The sequence below is a fragment of the Periplaneta americana genome, chromosome 5 (assembly GCF_040183065.1).
Source record: "Periplaneta americana isolate PAMFEO1 chromosome 5, P.americana_PAMFEO1_priV1, whole genome shotgun sequence".
NCBI classification, from domain to species: domain Eukaryota; kingdom Metazoa; phylum Arthropoda; class Insecta; order Blattodea; family Blattidae; genus Periplaneta; species Periplaneta americana.
Genome location: NC_091121.1, coordinates 187,066,976 through 187,085,581, shown reverse-complemented (window position 1 = coordinate 187,085,581; position 18,606 = coordinate 187,066,976). Strand labels below are relative to the sequence as shown.

General features: G+C 33.8%; 1 protein-coding gene across 1 annotated transcript in view; it reads left to right on the top strand.

Moving 5' to 3' along the window:
* LOC138700451 (putative cystathionine gamma-lyase 2) overlaps nt 1-18,606 on the top strand; it is a 42,884-nt gene that overhangs the window by 11,371 nt on the left and 12,907 nt on the right. Inside the window, exon 5 of the mRNA XM_069827064.1 lies at nt 5,963-6,088. Coding sequence (XP_069683165.1) covers nt 5,963-6,088 — 126 coding nt within the window. The remainder of the gene's footprint in view (nt 1-5,962; nt 6,089-18,606) is intronic.

Genomic DNA, 18,606 nt, shown 5'->3' with positions numbered 1-18,606 from the left:
ATGTATAGTCGGGGGCACCGATTTTGGCAGATGACCTCGATGACATTTCCAGTAGGCGAGCCAGTATTGTTTGTGTAAGCTGCGAGAACGAGATGCGATAACATTCTGAGTCGTTCATATTTTCATAACAGCAGCTCATATCAATTATCCTTATTATGAAACACACCACGGTACAGTCCTACTCAAAGAATACCTTTAATAAATGTAAATGACTTCCGTTCGCAATGATTTTACAATACGTCTCCTACATTTTCTAAATTAAATTAATTCTTAATTAAAATGAAAATCCTACCCTTACCAGATCAATATACAAGATTTGTCCAGTAATAATCTAGGGGTCGTCTACTGGTGGTGCGACAATTCAAGTTAATAAAATTACGATTCTTCTTAATAATCAAAATATAATTTGGTTAATTGGGTAAAATTGCATGCTGCGGAAGTTAGATTTATTTAAGAGTATAATAAATAGGATTGTAATGGATATTACAAGGGCAATAATTTCTTCACACGCACATTGTGAAAAGAACAGAGAAGAAAGCATTTTAAAATATTCGAAATCGTACAAAATATCGGAGAAACCAATTTTCCCTGCACAAATTGCACCAATTGAAAAATATAATTACCATTCACAATGAGTACTGTATTTTATGGATTCTAAAAAGTTGTTTATTAATCTAGAGGTATTGGCTGATGACTATATTAAATTACAGCACAACATTCATTCAGAATATGTAGAAATTACACTTTGGATTTTATTAAATGTATAGGCCTACTATCAAAAGGTGTTACATACCCCCTTAAATACTGTACATGTGTTACCTGTGCGATATCCGATGTTTAATTTTTTTCAAATATAATTCATAGTACTGAAACTGCCATATTGAATTCGCACAAATTGTATTATTCGTAATTTTCGTCTCGAAAACCCCTAAGATATCTAATTTAATTTTTCACCCATTTTTGTCCCACTCCACCACTTTAGGGACAAAGTCGGACTAAATGATACCTTATCCGTATTCTGTGATCGCAAAGATCCCCAGATATCAACTTTCATCGAGATCGGATGACATGAGATTTCTCACTCCCTTCTGCCTTTTCATCAGTATCTTAGGATATGGTATTTAAAAAATCTAAGAATGTTTAACCAATATTGTAGAGAGTAACCTTCATTTTAAATTTTACGTCTCTAGTTAAATATAGTTTAGTGAATTTTTAAAATCGTGGACTTCTTTCTCTCTCCTCTCTGCTCGGAAGTTAAAAAAAAAATGAAGTTATTTCAAGGGAGTAGCCTACATGAAATTGAATTTTTTTACTTTCCTTATAAATAATTCTGAGAGATGAGATGAATAGTCTAACCCCATTTTATGAGTGAATCTTTGTTTTAAATTTAAAGGCTGCACGTCTGCTGGTTAAACAAAATAAATCAGTATAAATATTTTGATCATTACTGCCTCCCATTTTCCATCCCTTAATGTTCGTATTTCGTAAAACTCAGTCTTATCTATTGACTAAGGATTAACATATTTCCATATACATATATATTTCCATATATATAACAGATTATATTTCCATTTCGTACAATATTCTGGTCACGAGACATAATCATATACTTTGTCTTTTCGGGATTTACTACCAAACCTATCGCTTTACTTGCTTCAAGTAAAATTTCCGTGTTTTCCCTAATCGTTTGTGGAGTTTTTCCTAGCATATTCACGTCATCCGCATAGACAAAAAGCTGATGTAACCCGTTCAATTCCAAACCCTCTCTGTTATCCTGGACTTTCCTAATGGCATACTCTAGAGCAAAGTTAAAAAGTAAAGGTGATAGTGCATCTCCCTGCTTTAGCCCGCAGTGAATTGGAAAAGCATCATATAGAAACTGGCCTATACGGACTCTGCTGTTAGTTTCATCGAGACACATTTTAATTCATCGAACAAGTTTCTTGGGAATACCAAAGACACATATAGACTACTGTAATATTTGTTTAGTTTTTGGAGGTGTCTGTCCAGAGTGCACAAATACTCGGGCGTGCATGTTTACTCTTATGTCCTACCCATTCCACTGCGACAGAGATAACAGCCGATCTTGCAGCGGTGAGAACTCGCTCTCCAGTTCACATCAAGAAAATTCATCTGCCAAAATCCCTGGCGCGACCTATAATGATTTATTTTTCATTTTAATATTTTTAACAATATTATTTATATAACATATTGCCGTAATAACATCGAATCTGGAATCTTGTTGATTTTTTCACGGCTTCCTTAATGTTACTTGTATCAGGAATGCAATAAGTTTCGTGGAGTAGTAGACTTTACTTATTTTTGCAAATATTTAAAAACAATAATTTACATTGCAATTTAGGTGAAATTGCAGTGGTAATTTTCCAATTTATAATTATTACTATGTTAAACGTCTCTAAAAATAATATGTTAAAAGCCTAAAGCAGTAAAATGAATGTCGCGCTTAGCGGTAAGAAAAGGGAAATTGTTATGTGTGTTAGGTTGGGAATACTGAATGTGGTATTTCACACTTACCGCGTATTGGTTCTGTGCGGAAAACAAGCAAATACGCATGATCTCGCACAAATTTTATTTTAATGTACCGAAGTACATATGATATTTCCATGCAGATATTCTGCGTCATCATACGATGAAAGAGTAATGGAACGGAGAAAAATTCTCTCAGCACCGGATTTGGACCCGGGTTTTCAGCTCTACGTGCTGATGCTTTATCCACTAAGCCACACCGGATACCCAACCCGGTGTCGGACAGAATCGTCTCAGTTTAAGTTCCAACTCTTGGGTTCCCTCTAGTGGCCGCCCTTTGCACTACGTCATAGATGTCTATGAACGTAGGACTGAAGTCCACACATGTGCTGAGGTGCACTCGTTATGAGTGACTAGTTGGCCGGGATCCGACGGACGTAGTACAGAGGGCGGCCACTAGAGGGAACCCAAGAGTTGGAACTTAAACTGAGACGATTCTGTCCGACACCGGGATGGGTATCCGGTGTGGCTTAGTGGATAAAGCATCAGCACGTAGAGCTGAAAACCCGGGTTCAAATCCCGGTGCCGGAGAGAATTTTTCTCCGTTCCATTACTCTTTCATAGTACAAATATACAAATATTAGTAAATACGTAACATGTTATGGAAATGTTTTCGTGAGAAATATAATTATTATTGTGTTATTAATTTACTTTATATATATGTGATTTCTCAAAAGATAGATTGAATATTTTAGAGCTATCAAAGAACAGTCTTGGCCAAAGAGGTTTCAAGATTGAACTCTTAGCAGAAATTAATAATTTTCTCTAGCACCCACTAATAATCTAATAATTTCAATAGTTTGTAACTTATACATAACATGTAAATAATAAGGAACAGTTGAAAGTTGGACCATAAATTTGATTCTTCCATTGTTGACATTCAATTCGAAGCGGATAGTAGGATCTATTATACAGCCTGTTGTGTTGTTAAAGGCTAATATACAGGGACATCATTTTATTTTTACTTCAATTTTTATTGTACTTGAGTTTTTGAATGTACTTCACTCCCACCCCTTCTACTAATGAAGTTCCAACTCCACACAGAACCAAGACCGCATATAGTAAACAGCATTGACTTAGAGAGTATAGTACGTTCCAGAAATATGCTCGCGTTTTCCAGTGACGAAAGAGCTTTCAATATTGAATCATATTTTCGCACAGGTACTGTCCGTTTGCCTACGTCGCATCCCGATTCCCCCCACCTGCTTCTTCTCGCCCCTCTGTAAAAGCTGGGCTGTCTTAGCTCTTTTCTGAAAACATTAATTTCTGTTAGGAATTGGACGTTTACGTAATATTATACAACTGTTTAAAATAACTTAAATGAAAGGGCCTCGTTAAGTAATTAACTGCCACGTGATTTCCTCCCTTTCTACGACCCTACGACATAACCACTTGGACGGACAGTAGATAGCATGTCTGAGTAATTTTATCTGTGCGGGTCGGGCAGAAGTGAAGATTGAATTTACAGTACGTAAGGTACTCTTTTATAGAGTAGGTACAGAATTATTTCAACATGAGTTACTAGTACGAAGGACGAAACTGACAATTGGAATTAGATGCAATAGTCTATAGTGCGATAATATGCACAAAAGAACTGAAGCCTGTATCGAAATGAACGGCCACCATTTTCAAAAATGTGTTTAAATATCCATATTATGATTATTTTTCAATTTATCTTCATTCTCTATATTGTACACTAATGTGCTGTAGACAGTATAATATACACTGCATAATGAATACGTTCGCATGGATAACTCAGTTCGTGAGTAAAAACACTCATTGTTAATACTGTACTGTATTTTGATTAAACAAAAACCTAATGAAAATTATCGAACTCAAAATCGCGATATTTCCTAGTTTACGTAAATGGATGAACTACTTTTCTTCCCTCCTATATCTAGTACAGTGATTTGTTTGTATTTTACGCCAGTATCATCGAACTACAGTCGTGGAAGGGGTAGCAATCTGTGTTTCCTGTTCTCTAAAGGTATAGCCAGGTTAATATTAAAAATGTTAGTAAAAATAAAATGATGTCCCTGTATCAAACCGCTGACAGCTTCCTGTTTACGATGGACCACGGATTTCTTCATAGGGGGTAGATCCCTTGTGCGAAGAGCTTGAGCGATTGCTGACCTGATTTTGTGATGCCTGGCATTGCGTAATGTCTCACCATGCGGGCAAGACCCAAGAACGTGGGCAAGAGTTTCTATCTCGTTGAAGCAGTGGCGACAACGGTTACTGTCCATGGCTCTGCCCGGAATAGCGCATACAGCCGCAACAACCGACCATAACAATTTTTCTGTTATGAAAATTTATTGAAAAATTACATTTTTGTAGGAAAAAAATTAGGCCTACTACAGAATGAGTGTATTTAGATTAATGAATTTTGGAATAGAGTTAGATATATCTGAAATGTTTCTTGTGCAATTATCACTTTTTATTTTTAAAATTTGTGACAGCTCATTCACGCATTGTAATTCACATTTTTGCTTTATTTTATTTAGGAAAAATTGCCAGTTTCTAAAATTCTATTGAGTTTCAAATTCGCTGCAAATTGTTCAGAGACCGCTACTGCTATTTACGTCATAACAATGACAGTTGGTAAAAACTTGTCAATCAGCTTATTTCCACCATTTTTAGTAATCAGTGGATATTTATTCCTTGAAAAAGTGAAAGTGTGTCGAAATTCAGTATGGACATGAAGTGAAGATTATTGTAATGTGGAAGAATGACTTGAGATAATATCTAATTCTATTCCAAAATTCATTGATATTAGTATATTCGTTCTGGAGTAATTAATTTTTATCCCTACAAAAATGTATTTTTTTTTTTTTCAAAAAGTTTTCATAACAGAAAAATTGTTACATAATCTACGGTTTGAAAGACGGAGAGATTGGGTTTTCAGTAAAAAAAAAAAAAACTTCACTTTTCACACTTACTTCACTTACAGATAAGTGCAAGGACAGGAGTGAATCATCTATTTTGAATGGGTGTCCTTAAACTTTTGATAGAGACTGTAACAGAGGGAGAATATTATCTGGTTTATTTCCAGCATTTCTAGATCATTGTGCTGGCATGTTTCATGAGTTGCTTTATTTTCAACAATCTGAATTTTCCTCAGAGATGCCTTCGCATCACAATACAAACCATAAGTCCTCCACAGTGGAGTAACGGTTAGCATGACCGACCGGGTTGAGACAAGTTACCTAGTTGAGGTTTTTTCCGGGGTTTCCCCTCAACTCAGTATAAGAGCAAATGCTGGACTCATTTCGCTGGTATCATAACCTTCACCTTATTCAGACGCTAGGTAGCCATAGCAGTTGATAAAGCGTCGTAAAATAACGAATTAAAAATAAAGTTCGACATTGAAGGCATGGTCGTGTAAGTGAAACACATGAACATTACACTGTTTCAGAAACCGCTCAACATGGGCGCTGATGTCGTAATGTATTCGTTGACGAAGTACATGAATGGACACACAGATGTCTGTATGGGCGCTGTGTGCTTCAACGAGGATTCGTTGCTTGAACGCTTCAGACTTGTACCCTAGATCATATATACTAACAGATAGCTCTTTTATATAGGCTTTAGGGTTTGCAGTCGAGGCCGGCTTGATGTAGTTCAATAATCGTCAACAGATGGCACAACGACCAACACCATCACGAGACACGAACTCTGAACCGGTCTGGTCGGTCTATATCGATTATTTCCTGCTTACGAGATTATCTCGTATGTACTGTCGACAACTGATGACCATGGATAAATATTGGCCTATATGACCTCGGCAAGTTCGGAACGAGGGAGCTAAATATAGTTGTCACGTGGGCGAAGCGAAGAGATAAGATAAAGTACGCCTTTGTATTGACCTAGATCATATATAAAACAGATTGATCAAGCTTATATTAAATTTAGACGCAACTGGAAAATAACGGACGCTATGCGTCGCTAGTGTCGAGAAATGAGCTTGCAATAACAAACACTAGATGGCAGAGTACCTGAACAGTACATAGAGTAATACGACTTGGGATGACTTTTTTTACGTCATGCCACCTCCAAATTTCTTTCTCATTGTAATGTGAGGTTATGTTACAATAAGACTTTGATGTGTCGCTAAATTGTAGTATACAGAAGCTTGTTTTATCCAAATTCATCAACACACATAGATGACATTTTGGTACATGGCTGATATAATGTTGTTTGCGTTCAATATATAATCTGTCATCATTTGATGTACGAAATCTAATTGTTTTTAATTTCAGTATACAATACCTCCCTAGCAACAATTATCACAAAATACTAAAAAGATCAGATTTGTCAGCGTTTGTTGAATGCACATCATGATGCTCACGAAAAGGCACTAATTTATTTTGTGTGAACAAGATTACAATTTTTTAATATGAAGGAAAAGCAGGTATCCCTCTTCTGAAATTTATCCGAAAGGGGAAGAATTACAACTCCCTCCCCCCCAAACTTGTTTCCTCTTTTTCTAGGCCTATATGTTTTCATTTTACAGGTGTATTATATGATGCGATATGGAAGCAGATAAATAATAACTGTACGTTTCTCGTCCGCATTAAATTCAACGTGTTCATAACGTAGACCTGATATATTGCTTCATGTAGGCTACACAGCTGGCAGTGTTCTTTTTACGAATAAGCGGTCGTACTAATCATTTTCTTTTCATCTGAACTATTGCTAGAATATGCGTTTGCGTTTTTATTTGCTCTGTATGTTGTTAAATAACTACTGAACATCGTCTTTGGTTAACAAATTGTTCTAGTATTCGTTTTATATCAATCTTACGGTATTGAATTATGTCCATAACGTGGGCGAGATATTATCAGGCTGGAAAATTCGCTCTGAATGCATTTTTTTACACAATTTTCTAATTTTCAGCAGATTTACGATACCCTGTGCGGTTTCTCTGCCAATGCAGAGTTAATTGCAATATACGGTAATTCTGTTATTTTCCTGACACTTTTATATCCGTTCTCAAACGTACTGATTTAGATTCTTTACCCTACTGTAGGTATTTTGCTCTCTACAAATCATCGTTAGTCAAATGAAATAGCCTATAATAGTTGTTTGCAACGAATTAGTAGACAACCTCAATCCCTCCTGACCGCCTCCCTTACGAATTTCTTTCTCACTTTAATCAAATTTACTTTATACTGGTCCTTAAATTACTGAAACTAGTGCTGAGGTAGTTACGGTGATTTCTGAAGTGAAAATCGTTCAATTTATAAGGGTGAAATCAAAAATAACTTTTGTAGCCTTTCCTTGTCCTTAATTGGAAATTTGAGTAACTTCATATGACGACAATATTTCTTCCTTCTTCTACAGTTAACATAATCGCAGATGGGCATTTCTAAATGAAGTTTGTTACACAGAAACCTTTGAGACAATATTGACACTTGAAGTTCTTTATATAGTTCATCTATAAGAGTTAAATTAGCGCTGAGGTAGTTTCCTTCATACTCAGCTTATTCACCTTACATACATGAGTCTGTAACAGGTTAGGTTTGGTCAGTGCTGTCATGGTAATTTTTTTCTTGGCCATACACCCCACCCCTTGTTTTCTCCCTTGAAATATATTTTACTCTCCTCTCTCTATTTCTCCAATTGTAATTTAATTATTTTTTTTTAATATTAAAGAAGAAGTAAAGAAATTGTTTTGCTTTACAATTTAATTGTACAAGTTTGATTTAAAGAATACACCATGTAGCACCACCATAGATGCACACTTGTCTCGATGAATCTTGGAGTGTATATTTGCAGCACTTCTTGTTTTTCAACCATTATTTTATATAATTCTGGATTCCAGTGCTGAAGAGGTGGATAATTTTTGTTTATGAACATCAAACAAAATAGGCGGTAGGTACAGTAGAAACAGGAAGAGATGATCTAGGATCTGTATAGATCTCCACGTACAAAACTTAGGCACCCATATACCGTATGGCTCCTTACAGACAAAATTTTCATTTCCCCATACGATTAATTAAAAAAAATTGTAGGTTCCATACGATATATGGCCTCGTGTGGCCTCCATGACAGCACTGGGGTCAGTTAGTTTAGGCACTTTTACACCTTGCATATACAATCAAATGCATCTCCACAAAAAAATTCCTTATAAATTGAACGGTTTTCACTTCAGAAATCACAGGAACCGCTTCACCCAGGTAAGTAGTTAGCAGTTAATCATTTCAAAGCTCTTGTTATATTATGAAATAGCATCACACAATGCTGCCAAAATAAATGTTCCGAGTGTTAAAATTACAGAGTGTAAATTTCGCTTAGGACAGTTTTTGCTCTGGAAAATTAAAGGAAACAAACAGTATATCAAATCAGCAGCTGAGACACAAAGCACCTGAAATTCGAAAGTGGTTAAAAATGTTTATATTTCGTTCTTTCTTATTTACCAGCAACAGATTTTTTGCAGAGCTAATATCAGAGGCCCCTCCTATTAGAGAATGTTTTGAATATTATTATATTCTGGAAAACTACATTGGCACATCAACCTCCCCTCCCCCCGCCTGAATTCTGGGCTGAAGCACGAAAATTTCGAAATGTACAAACTACAGATGCGGCAGAATATTACCACAATGGTCTTCAGCAAGAATTTTGTAAGACATATCCAAATATCTTCATGGTCATTATATGTATTAAAATAAAATATATACTACATGTGAAGTACCTACTAAAAATGAGAGAAATAGAAATGGGAAGGACAATAAAAAAAGTGGAATGGACAAACACTAAGAAACTATTCATCTTGAATCAGTATGAACAATAGGACACTTTTTTTTTTTTTTTTGGTGTTAGTGGTATAGAATATGAAATTAAGTTGCATCAATAAGTTTTTCGAGTTTAGCATTACTTTAAGTATTTATTGTCCCCCTGTTGGAAAGATGGAATTACTTTGTTTGAAACTTGAAATTTTATTGTACCTTAACTCAATTTATTAAGGTACAATAAAATTCAAAATAATAACTGCAGGCCATTTTAAAATAAATCTGTTGGATGTAAATTATTTCTTAATTTATTAGGACCATAAAGGTATTGTTACAAGCGATAGATTGAATCATTTTTATCTTAATAATTTAATGTAGGATGATTATTTCGGGAATTGTTATGCTCTAAATTGTGAGGATATTTTAATACTTTTTTAAAATATAAATTTGGAATATGTTTCCAGTTAGTAAAGAGTAATTCAGAGAGACAGAGGTCTCAAGCATATTTATTGACACATGCCAGAATTATTAAATATGAAAAAAAGAGTTCTTGCACTAACATACTGTTTATAAAGTAACCAAATCTTAAGAAATACAGTATATGTACTGGTATTCTATATAAAGGCATAGGAGTGAATATAAATCTGTTTTAAGGAATTCCTATTTAATATTCCTGCTATAGGAACATGACAAAATAAATACAACGCAGCATGGAAGCTAATTCAACTTTATCGAGTATTGTTGATGAGATGTGTTATGAAGGTAGACCGAATCATTCAATATAAATGTATAAATAGGACGAATAATAATAGATTAATTTCAGTGTATGTAGTATCAAAACTGAAAGCGGTAACTAGTCTATGAATGATGTCTTAACAAGTATAAATAAAATGGACTCTTGACAAGAGACACACATTTGGCTTCAGTAATAACTAGGACTTCAAGGAATTTATGGTAGCTCACCTGTCAGGCAAAACTCTGAATAGTCAGCATTGTCGAACTATAGAAGCGCGATTAAAAAGTATTTTTTTCCCCACCCATTACATATGATTGCTTTTTTCAAGTCCCAGTAATAACATTATTAAATTAATTATCCCACATATTTGGGTGGTGCCTTTCTTTGTTTCTGACATAATTTATGAGAGTTTCTCTTTTACACTTCAATAGAGAAATACAACTTTCAGTGGACAATGAACGTGTAACTCTAATGGAACTCTAAGAACCACAGCATTAATGTTTTCTTCTTTTCTTTCATGCCCTTTAGTTTTTGTTGCAGATAATATCATGCTATTGGATAATTATACATGCACCTTTCTAATAAAATTGGCATATATTTCACTGGTCTCAGAAGTAAAATTAAATGTATAATAGCTTCTCGGTGCAAAATATTTACTGGAAATTATTGTAGGATTTGAATAGAAATGTCACTTCTCAGGCAAGGTTATTCGTGGATGACTGTATAATATACAGAAAAAATTAGTGATAAATCTTATATCACCGCCTTGCAAAACTAGCTTGACATTATTGAAAACTGGACTACAACAAATAAAATTAAAATCAATGTGAGCAAAAGTAAATCAATATGTATCCTTCTGTAAAACACAAAATTAAATTCGTCTCATATACCAATTAAATGGATCACCAGTGCCACAAGTAAACACTTAGGTACTGTATATATTTTAGTAACAAACTGGTTGAAATAAGTCACTAATATTACAAGGATAGCCTGGAAAACACTACATTTCTTTATGCGTATTCTTAAGAAAGCTAACCGAAAGTCAAAAGAATTAATGTACATAACCCATGTTCGGTCCACTGCTGGAGTAATGGTAGGCACATCTGACCGTGAAATGAGTGGGCCCGGGTTCAAATCCTGATTGGGGCAAGTTATCTGGTTGAGGTTTTTTCCGAGGTTTTCCCCAATTGTAAGGCGAATGTCATGTAATCTATGGAGAATCCTCAACCTCATCTCGCCAAATATCATTTCACTATCATCAATTCCATCGAGGCTAAATAACCTAGTAGTTGATACAACATCGTTAAATAATCAATTTAAAAAAAGACGTCAGATAAGCAGAGGAAGTTACAAAAGCTTGTAGTGGCGAAGAATTTAAAGCGTCTGTGTTGTTAAAAAAAGGGAAGTACTACAAATGGCAGAAAAAGTGGATAGCCTATATTGATGTATTTGTTACGTGACATTACACAGGAGATATCACCACATATAGTTGTAAACAACCGTGGATATTTTAAATCTGAAAGTGTACTTTAGTGTAATTTTTTTATTGGGTTATTTTACGACGCTGTATCAACATCTAAATTATTTAGCGTCTGAATGATATGAAGGTGATAATGCCGGTGAAATGAGTCCGGAGTCCAGCTCCGAAAGTTACCCAGCATTTGCTCGTATTGAGTTGAGGGAAAACCCCGGAAAAAACCTCAACCAGGTAACTTGCCCCGACCGGGATTCGAACCCGGGCCACCTGGTTTCGCAGTCAGACGCGCTGACCGTTACTCCACAGGTGTGGACACTTTAGTGTAATCAAGTGTTGCTTTGTATAATAAGAACTGTAGGCACAGTGTATACGGTAAATCTCTATATGCATTTGAAAAGATTAGTAATCAACTTGACAGAAATGTTCGTGTGTCACAATATAATTTGTAATATTTTATTTGTTAATGGCACTGTTATTTTTATTAAAGTATGCGATTTAGTAGTTACATGTACTTCACAAATGCCTTAATTGTTTAAAAAACAACTAAATGCATTTATGACATTTGGCACAATAATATGAACATTTTCCATTTTGGTAATAAATTAAGTGGCAAGAAAATGTTCATGTGTCACACCATATAATATTTAATATTTTTTACATTATTAATTATTCCTTTTCATTATGATTTTCTGTTTATATTTTGGAATGCTTACGTTAAAAAACAGTGATGTGTCTTTCATGAACTCCTAAGTATTTGATTAAGTATCATGTGAAGATCATAGTTACTTCGAAAATGTTATGTGTGTGACTATGGAATGACCCATCAGTATTGTTAGTATTATTACAAATTACAAAACCTGAAACTGTTAGAATGGGATCAGGAGTAGTGACAAAAAATGTAATGTTGTAGGCCTACATCAACATGACTATTTTAATCCAGTGTCTAATAGTTTTTAAGGTTTGAAGGCCTTTTGAGGTAAACAGTATTGAACATGTGAGGGAAGGGCTATTTCTTGGTAATGGATTAGGCCTGTATATTTTATAATATTATTAATTATATATTGTTAAAGTACCTAGTAAATATCGTAATATGTATATTATATAATACTGTAAACGAGACAATATCACAGGCTGCAAACTAGATTATTCTTGTTTTTGTATAATTATACGAACATATCTGAAATAAACAAGACTACCATTGGTTAGGTTAGGATAGGATTACTTATATATTGTAATCAGGCTATAAGCACAAATTTTCCAATATACTACTATCATAACTAAATAGGTAATGTTAACATTAATTTTCATAAGTTTTTGTGGTGCAAATTAAAATAATTCAAAGTAAAGTATAACAAAACTCCGACAACATTATAATTATGAACGTCAAATTATCTTATTTTATTTATTTTTCAGTGTTTAGTCCCTTATTTCCCATTGTTCTTTGGATTTATCATTAGTGAAATATCAATTAACGGATAAATTATGTTATACATTCAGTTGATAATATAAATAATATTCACGACAAATATATAAAAACAGAAGCGATAACGAATCATAATTTAGCCCACCGATAACTTTATAACATGGTCTAAAAATTCTAGGTAGATTGGCTTTGCGCGAGACTCTGCATTGTATTCTATTCAATACAAAGGCGTACTTTATCTTATCTCTCCGCTTCGCCCACGTGACAACTATAATTAGAACTGCCTCGTTCCCAACTTGCCTAGGTCATATAGGCCAATAATATTTATCCATGGTCATCAGTTGTCGACAGTACATACCGAGATTATCTCGTAAGCAAGAAATAATCGATTTAGAGTTCGTGTCTCGTGATGGTGTTGGTCATTGTGCCATCTGTTGACGATTATTGAACTAAATCAAGCCGGCCTCGACTGCAAACCCTAAAGCCTATATAAAAGAGCTATCTGTTAGTATATATGATCTAGGGTATTGAATAGAATGCAATACAATCTCTCGGCGCAAAGCCAATGTACCTATATAGAATATAGAATATGTAGACCATGTTATAAAGTTATCGGTCGGCTAAATTATGATTCGTTATCTCTTCTGTTTTTATATATTTGTCGTGAATATTATTTATATTATCAACTGAGTGTATAACATAATTTATCCGTTAATTGATATTTTACTAAGATAAATCCAAAGAATAATGGGAAATAAGGGACCAAACACTGAAAAATAAATAAAATAAGAGAATTTGACGTTCATAATTATGTTGTCGGAGTTTCGTTATACTTTACTTTGAATTATTTTAACTTGCACCACAAAAACGTATGAAAATTAATGTTAACATTACCTATTTAGTTATGATAGTAGTATATTGGAAAATTTGTGCATATAGCCTGATTACAATATATAAGTAATACTATCCTAACCTAAGCAATAGTAGTCTTGTTTATTTCATACATGTTCGTATAATTATACAAAAACAAGAATAATCTAGTTTGCAGCCTGTGATGTCTCGTTTACAGTATTATATAATATACATATTACGATATTTACTAGGTACTTTAACAATATATAGTTAATAATAATATAAAATATACAGGCCTAATCCATTACCAAGAAATACCCCTTCCCTCACATTTTCAATACTGTTTACCTCAAAAGGCCTTCAAATCTTAAAAACTATTAGACACTGGATTAAAATAGTCATGTTGATGTAGGCCTAAAACATTACATTTTTTTGTCACTACTCCTGATCCCATTTCAACAGTTTCAGGTTTTGTAATTTGTAACAATACTAACAATACTGATGGGTCATTCCATAGTGACACACATAACATTTTCGAAGTAACTATGATCTTCACAGGATATTTAATTAAATACTTAAGAGTTTATGAAAGAGACATCACTGTCTTTTAACGTAAGCATTCCAAAATATAAACAGAAAATCATAATGAAAAGGAATAATTAATCGTGTAAAAAATATGAAATATTATATGGTATGACATATGAACATTTTCTTGCCACTTAATTTATTACCAAAATGGAAAATGTTCATATTATTGTTCCAAATGACATAAATAGTTGTTTTCCAAAGAATTAAGACACTTATGTAGTACATGTAACTGCTGACATACTTTAATCAAAATAACAGTGCCATTAACAAATAAAATATTACGAATTATATTGTGACACACGAACATTTCTGCCAAGTTGATTACTATTTTTTTCAGATGCATATCGAGATTTATACACAGTGCCTACAGTTCTTATTATACAAAGCAACACTTGATTACACTAAAATACACATTCAGATTTAAAATGTTCTTGGTTATTTACAACCATATGTGGTGATATCTCCTGTGTAATATCATGTGCTGAATATACCAATATAGGCTATCTATTTTTCCTCCCATTTGTAGTACTTTCCTTTCTTGAACATCACGGAAACTTTAAATTCACCACCACAAGCTTTTGTAACTTCCTCTGCTTATCTGACGTCTTTTTTTTAAATTGATTATTTAACGATGTTGTATCAACTACTAGGTTATTTAGCCTCAATGGGATTGGTGATAGTGAAATGATATTTGGCGAGATGAGGTTGAGGATTCGCCATAGATTACATGACATTCGCCTTACAATTGGGGAAAACCTCGGAAAAAACCTCAACCAGGTAACTTGCCCCAATCAGGATTTGAACCCGGGCCCACTCATTTCACGGTCAGATGTGCCTACCATTACTCCACAGCAGTGGACCGAACATGGGTTATGTACATTAATTCTTTTGACTTTCAGTTAGCTTTCTTAAGAATACACATAAAGAAATGTAGTGTTTTCAGGCTATCCTTGTAATATTAGTGACTTATTTCAACCAGTTTGTTACTAAAATATATACAGTACCTAAGTGTTTACTTGTGGCACTGGTGATCCATTTAATTGGTATATGAGACGAATTTAATTTTGTGTTTTACAGAAGGATACATATTGATTTACTTTTGCTCACATTGATTTTAATTTTATTTGTTGTAGTCCAGTTTTCAATAACGTCAAGCTAGTTTTGCAAGGCAGTGATACAAGATTTATCACTAATTTTTTCTATATATTATACAGTCATCCACGAATAACCTTGCCTGAGAAGTGGCATTTCTATTCAAATCCTACAATAATTTTCAGTAAATATTTTGCACCGAGAAGCTATTATACATTTAATTTTACTTCTGAGACCAGTGAAATATATGCCAATTTTATTAGAAAGGTGCATGTATAATTATCCAATAGCATGATGTTATCTGCAACAAAAACTAAAGGGCATGAAAGAAAAGAAGAAAACATTAATGCTGTGGTTCTTAGAGTTCCATTAGAGTTACACGTTCATTGTCCACTGAAAGTTGTATTTCTCTATTGAAGTGTAAAAGAGAAACTCTCATAAATTATGTCAGAAACAAAGAGAAAGGCACCACCCAAATATGTGGGATAATTAATTTAATAATGTTATTACCGGGACTTGAAAAAAGCAATCATATGTAATGGGTGGGGAAAAAAATACTTTTTAATCGCGCTTCTATAGTTCGACAATGCAGACTATTCAGAGTTTTGCCTGACAGGTGAGCTACCATAAATTCCTTGAAGTCCTAGTTATTATTGAAGCCAAATGTGTGTCTATTGTCAAGAGTCCATTTTATTTATACTTGTTAAGACATCATTCATAGACTAGTTACCGCTTTCAGTTTTGATACTACATACATTGAAATTAATCTATTATTATTCGTCCTATTTATACATTTATATTGAATGATTCGGTCTACCTTCATAACACATCTCATCAACAATACTCGATAAAGTTGAATTAGCTTCCATGCTGCGTTGTATTTATTTTGTCATGTTCCTATAGCAGGAATATTAAATAGGAATTCCTTAAAACAGATTTATATTCACTCCTATGCCTTTATATAGAATACCAGTACATATACTGTATTTCTTAAGATTTGGTTAATTTATAAACAGTATGTTAGTGCAAGAACTCTTTTTTTCATATTTAATAATTATGGCATGTGTCATTAAATATGCTTGAGACCTCTGTCTCTCTGAATTACTCTTTACTAACTGGAAACATATTCCAAATTTATATTTTAAAAAAGTATTAAAATATCCTCACAATTTAGAGCATAACAATTCCCGAAATAATCATCCTACATTAAATTATTAAGATAAAAATGATTCAATCTATCGCTTGTAACAATACCTTTATGGTCCTAATAAATTAAGAAATAATTTACATCCAACAGATTTATTTTAAAATGGCCTGCAGTTATTATTTTGAATTTTATTTTACCTTAATAAATTGAGTTAAGGTACAATAAAATTTCATCAAGTTTCAAACAAAGTAATTCCATCTTTCCAACAGGGGACAATAAATACTTAAAGTAATGCTAAACTCGAAAAACTTATTGATGCAACTTAATTTCATATTCTATACCACTAGCACCAAAAAAAAGTATCCTATTGTTCATACTGATTCAAGATGAATAATTTCTTAGTGTTTGTCCATTCCACTTTTTTTATTGTCCTTCCCATTTCTATTTCTCTCATTTTTAGTAGGTACTTCACATGTCATATATGTTTTATTTTAATACATATAATGACCATGAAGATAAAATGGATTTGAGGGAGGTGGGGTATGATGATAGAGACTGGATTAATCTTGCACAGGATAGGGACCGATGGCGGGCTTATGTGAGGGCGGCAATGAACCTTCGGGTTCCTTAAAAGCCATTTGTAAGTAAGTAAGTAAGTAATGACCATGAAGATATTTGGATATGTCTTACAAAATTCTTGCTGAAGACCATTGTGGTAATATTCTGCCGCATCTGTAGTTTGTACATTTCGAAATTTTCGTGCTTCAGCCCAGAATTCAGGCGGGGGGAGGGGAGGTTGATGTGCCAATGTAGTTTTCCAGAATATAATAATATTCAAAACATTCTCTAATAGGAGGGGCCTCTGATATTAGCTCTGCAAAAAATCTGATACCGGTACTTCTGTTGCTGGTAAATAAGAAAGAACGAAATATAAAAATTTTTAACCACTTTCGAATTTCAGGTGCTTTGTGTCTCAGCTGCTGGTTTGATATACTGTTTGTTTCCTTTAATTTTCCAGAGCAAAAACTGTCCTAAGCGAAATTTACACTCTGTAATTTTAACACTGGGAACATTTATTTTGGCAGCATTGTGTGATGCTATTTCATAATATAACAAGAGCTTTGAAATGATTAACTGCTAACTACTTACCTGGGTGAAGCGGTTCCTGTGATTTCTGAAGTGAAAACCGTTCAATTTATAAGGAATTTTTTTGTGGAGATGCAGTTGATTGTATATGCAAGGTGTAAAAGTGCCTAAACTAACTGACCCCAGTGCTGTCATGGAGGCCACATGAGGCCATATATCGTATGGAACCTACAATTTTTTTTTAATTAATCGTATGGGGAAATGAAAATTTTGTCTGTAAGGAGCCATACGGCATATGGTGCCTAAGTTTTGTACGTGGAGATCTATACAGATCTTAGATCATCTCTTCCTGTTTCTACTGTACCTACCGCCTATTTTGTTTGATGTTCATAAACAAAAATTATCCACCTCTTCAGCACTGGAATCCAGAATTATATAAAATAATGGTTGAAAAACAAGAAGTGCTGCAAATATACACTCCAAGATTCATCGAGACAAGTGTGCATCTATGGTGGTGCTACATGGTGTATTCTTTAAATCAAACTTGTACAATTAAATTGTAAAGCAAAACAATTTATTTACTTCTTCTTTAATATTAAAAAAAGATAATTAAATGGCAATTGGAGAGATAGAGAGAGGAGAGTAAAATATATTTCAAGGGAGAAAACAAGGGGTGGGGTGTATGGCCAAGAAAAAAATTACCATGACAGCACTGACCAAACCTAACCTGTTTACAGACTCATGTATGCAAGGTGAATAAGCGGAGTATGAAGGAAACTACCTCAGCGCTAGTTTAACTCTTATAGATGAACTATATAAAGAATTTCAAGTGTCAATATTGTCTCAAAGGTTTCTGTGTAACAAACTTCATTTAGAAATGTCCATCTGCGATTATGTTAACTGCAGAAGAAGGAAGAAATATTGTCG